This window comes from Rhamphochromis sp. 'chilingali', assembly GCF_963969265.1.
Source record: "Rhamphochromis sp. 'chilingali' genome assembly, chromosome: 19".
Taxonomy (NCBI): domain Eukaryota; kingdom Metazoa; phylum Chordata; class Actinopteri; order Cichliformes; family Cichlidae; genus Rhamphochromis; species Rhamphochromis sp. 'chilingali'.
Genome location: NC_137946.1, coordinates 6,830,001 through 6,834,812, shown reverse-complemented (window position 1 = coordinate 6,834,812; position 4,812 = coordinate 6,830,001). Strand labels below are relative to the sequence as shown.

At 38.8% G+C, this 4,812-nt stretch overlaps 1 protein-coding gene across 5 annotated transcripts in view; it reads right to left on the bottom strand.

Annotated features, from left to right (window-relative positions):
* Positions 1–1,188: 1,188 nt before the first annotated feature.
* cblb (Cbl proto-oncogene B, E3 ubiquitin protein ligase) overlaps positions 1,189–4,812 on the bottom strand; it is a 174,848-nt gene continuing 171,224 nt past the window's right edge. For all 5 annotated transcript variants that reach the window (XM_080867435.1, XM_080867433.1, XM_080867434.1 and 2 more), the window contains one exon: positions 1,189–4,444. In XM_080867435.1, coding sequence (XP_080723561.1) covers positions 4,191–4,444 — 254 coding nt within the window. In that variant the 3' untranslated portion in view covers positions 1,189–4,190. The remainder of the gene's footprint in view (positions 4,445–4,812) is intronic.

The window sequence follows — 4,812 nt, the reverse complement described above, 5'->3', positions numbered from 1 at the left end:
CTTTTGCTGATTTTTACATTATTGACCTCTTGATCAGGTTGTTGTTGTATGTAGTGAGCTATCTGTATCACTGTTTGGAGACTATCTGTTTTGGTTGGTACTCACCTGTGATTCTTGGCTTCTTCCTTCAATGAAAGAATATGCACTGACCTTCTGAGACACATCTGTCCATCCTCCACTATCACCTGGGCCATCAACTCAGTTTTATCCAAATTTTATCCAAGAGGGCTACCCAGCAGCCACAACCGGTTAGGGGTTTTACAGGTCTTTGTTTTTATTTCCTGTAGTTTAAATAATTATTGTGTGTCATCTGACCTAACAGATAGACAAGACCGGGTATCATCTGCATCACAATGAAAATGTTTTGTATCCTTTCTAACGATGACACCTAAGCGAAGTAATGCCATCATGGCAAACCTGACAGTCATATTTCTGAGAGATGAACAATGACTGCAGTTTTTTTTTAGTTGAACAAGTCTCTAATGAGTCTCTAATGAAATCCAGTTGCATTATTCAAATGCTGTTTCCTATGCTAACCCTTGCTACAGGAAAACTGACTATGTGCACAAAAGAGTTAACATGGTCAATGCCACCAACGCGTTTCTGTCTGATTCCTGAATTAGTGCAAATTGTGAAACATTTATCCTTAATTTTACATGAAACAAGGTTATATTAAAAAGTAATTTTGATTTCTATAATGAACATGCAGTTTTTCTTCACTAAGACTTGAACTGGCAGATGTCAAGCAGTTTGCAGCTCCATACCGAGACAGTCTCCTCAATGGAGACCACAGATAATACACAAACACATCATTCAACTACAGAAAAGGAAGGAAAAAAACACAGTTTGATGCATAACTTTCAACATTCCTTTAAATTGTGTACCTCCAATCACTTTCAAACACTTTTCTCCTGATCTGACTTGAGTAGCTTGTGGTCAGAGGGAAGTTCTGTGTCATAATTACTGATGATATAGCTTTGTTGCTCTATAGTAGTTGGGAGAGCCTCCAGCCCCACGAGCCTGACTTGAATAAGCGCAAGAGGATGGATACCTTTGTTTTTACTGTTGCATGTTCACTAGAAGCCACTGGCTGAAAGAGTGTATTTTAAACACAAGCTGTCAGAAAAGGGCTGTGAAAGGGCATGCACACATCAGATTTAGGGTTAATAACCTTGGCATACATGAACACAAACCATTTAATAGGTAACTGTGACTGTTTATTATTGATTTTAAAAAAAATCAACCAATCAAGCATGAATAACATAAATATAAACATACACTGCACATTATGCATGACATATTATCAATACATTTCTTTCACTAGAGCACTTTCACTGAATTCATTGACATATTAATGATATGTCAATGAATTCAGAACATTAAAATTGCCCTTTGCAACCAAAGGTTATTTAAGCCCATCACAAGGGTGTCCAACAGAATGGACAATACTGAGCTTAGGAAAGATGGTTGCTATACAAAAGAACCACTGCAAAAGCAAACCATCGAGTTAAGGGGGAATGCCACTAAATGGCATATCAGAATGTGGAATATCAGTGTTGTGGTTCCAGATATGTGTAAACTCCCTGTCTCCATTAATACATGAACTAGGCTGGGGTAGAGCCACATTCACATTTTTGCATGTTAATCTGGTAGCTATGTGAGTCTCTTGAACTTTATCATGGAGAAGCCTGTTAAAAACCTTGGCTTGTTCCAAAATATGAACTAAATACTCAAGTAAAAAAATGCCTTCATGCTGGGGATCACACTCACACTATAAATACAACTGGACCATTTAAAGACTAACACACAAAGCCAGTGAGCTGTGTTAGTAGATTTGTGAATATAATTTTCTTGTATTTACGGTATAACAAAGTTTTGACTGAACCATTTTATTTCCATTTGAAAAGGGAGGAGCCTCAATCAGAGTGGGCTCTGTGAAAAATAAACAAACAATGAAACACTATCACTTATCAACTCTGATTATTTTGATAGTCTAACAGTGAATGACCATAAAATTGGAATGTGGAAGTGAAAACAGGAAAATAGGACCTAGTTTAATCTAGGCAGCATGCTGTCTGCGAATGCTATGCAAGCAAAGATTAAACGTATAAATACGACAGTATTTAATCTAAGGACAGTTCAACTTTTTGCCCTCGGTTGTTTGTTTTTGTACTAAGGAGTCTTGATTTACTGACTTAAAAACTCCGAACAAAGGATAAATTGTTCATATGATAAGACACGATGTCAACAAATCCGCAGGTTTGACAAATGCATGAAAGCAATTACAGAAAAATATCAAAATAGGTCTTAAAGAACAGAAATCACCTAGATAAACGATTTACAACGTGTCACATCACCTGAGAGCTTGTTTTCTTCAAAGAAATTGTTCAGGAAATCTCAAAAATTACTTTGGAAAGTAAAATTTTATCACAGTCTCAAATTATGAGGTGAAATTATCATGGAATTTCAGATATTTGACATATTAAAGACACAAATATTAACACCCAACTCCTACAGTGGATTCTGTGAATATGTGGAATTGTTAGGTTCAACTAGTCCCCCTGAAGGGAAAGGTCACTGCAGACCATACAATTTCGATTTTATGGTCTGCATACTCTGTATAAAAGCTGTCTTCAGCTGCTCCCTTATCACAAAGGGATCACCACGTTAGGAAGCACAAGATGTTTGATTTGAGTTTTACACCAGATATCTTTTAATATGCAACCCCATGTGTTTGGCTAAAATTGTAACTTTTGAAAAACAGAATGGGCAGCAGATCATCCAGTTTGGATTTAGGAGACAGGCACTGCACTTTCAAGATTAGGCTTTAAACTTTTCTTTGTGATAAAGAAACCCTGAAACACCGCTTAGTTAGCCTCAGGGCGCCGAGGGGCATCCCATGATAAGTTTCTTTATTATGACACTATTGTGTCTTTTCTTGGTTTAGGCTTTAACCTGTGGTTGTTTTGGTTGATTAACACTGAAGTTGTTGTAGCAGTTTGTGAAGCACCATGTGCTTCACAAACTGCTACAAGTTTTTATGCTTTTTTTCCTGTAGCAGATGCCATATTGTGAGGTAAGGGTTTTTAACATTACAATGACCGTGCATATAATTGGTCTTGCGTTTTGAAACCTGTGCAGTATTTTGTTCTTCTCCATTGTGTTCACGTGCAAGCTATCAAGTCACACTCTCTCAAAATCAGGCTGAGAGTGCTTCCTCCATCATGTGAACATTTTCAGTGTGAGCAGTGGGAGACAGGTGGCTGTGGATCGTCTCATCTCTTAAGATCTAACAGATATGTATGTTTTATGGAACTGCACCCATTCCTGTCATTTCTTTAAACTTGGCTTTAGACACAGACAAATCAAACATCCACAAACATTAAACACAGCATCACTTAAAGAAAAAAACTAGGCCTGAGGGAATGAAAAAAGGTAAAGGTCACTTATGGAGAACAAATACATTCCTAGGCTTGCTGCCCAAAAATGAAAAACATAATAATAAACATCCCCCGGTGTAGGAACAGAAGCGAGGAGCATAATTAGCTCCTCGCTAATTATGCTCCTCGCATAATTAGGAGCATAATTTGACAATTACTATGTCAAAATCTGGGCAAAAAATGGAGTATTCTGAAAAATACATACGGGAAGAGGAGGAGGAAGTAAAACAGAAGGCACTAAATAGAGGAGAGGGTGGAAAGCAGCTAGAGAAGAAACATCTTGGAGAAAGGCTCACCCCACTGGTTATGAAAACTGACCCTCTGACAACGTGCAGCTGAAACTGTTTTGCTATTATAAGAATCTTTCAGATCTGAGTAATGTGATACGACAGTAGCAGCAGTAGCATGATCTGGTCTACGCACCCAGACACACAGAAGAATTAAATCCAGAGGCCAGCACTGGCAAAGTTCACTGTAAACATAACAAGCCTCTTCTTTTTTCACAGGTTTAATCATTCACATCCATATCTTTCCCTTTTTTGATTCTCTGTGCTCTGCAGTGATTTGGTTTTAGCCACTTTGTTATGCGTGTCATCTCTGTTTGGCAACAAAAAACTAAGTCTCCCTTGAAATATTTCTGTTTCTTTCCCTCACTATTTTCCCCTAAATTTCTGAGAACAAAGAGAATAAAGAAGCCCTTTTTAGAGGCACGGCTTCATCGCTGTGCTCCACTTTCACACTCTGTTAGGACTAGAGGTTGAGTCTGGGGGCCACTAAGGCAAATTCTCGCAGGATGTTTCGGGCCACATCCACTTTGTACTGAGCAATCATCAGTGCTCGCTTCACATCGTCAAAAGCGAAACCCTCGCCCATCAGTTTAGCTATCTTTGCATCTTCACTCTCCAGCTCCAGGCTGTGTGGTTTTTCTGGTTGTATTTCTGGAGGAATCTTCCTCGGATATGGCTTGGGTGGCCTCGCTGGTGCCTGCAAACAGTCCAGTGATACTTGGAGGAAGAGGAGAGAAATGATGTCAGTGGAAAACTTGGGAAGGAGAAAACTAAACACTGCTTATCAGCGTACTGATCTTTTTCCTGCACCTTCAGATTTCAGACATTTTTCATGAAGTCATGAGATTCTAATCATGTAGAAATCGCCTAGATGTTCCACTGCCTTTCTACTTAGGGCTGCTCAATTAATCGAATTTTAATCTAAATTACGATCTGGGCTTTCAACGATCATTAAAAATTATTGAGCTGATTATTAGCACCTCCCTCGTGCTTTACTCTCGCATTGCTCCGTGTGGCAAATTGAGCGCACCTCTCTGCATTTCGAACACGCGTCACAACAATTAAGAGGACCCGAGGGAAGCTCG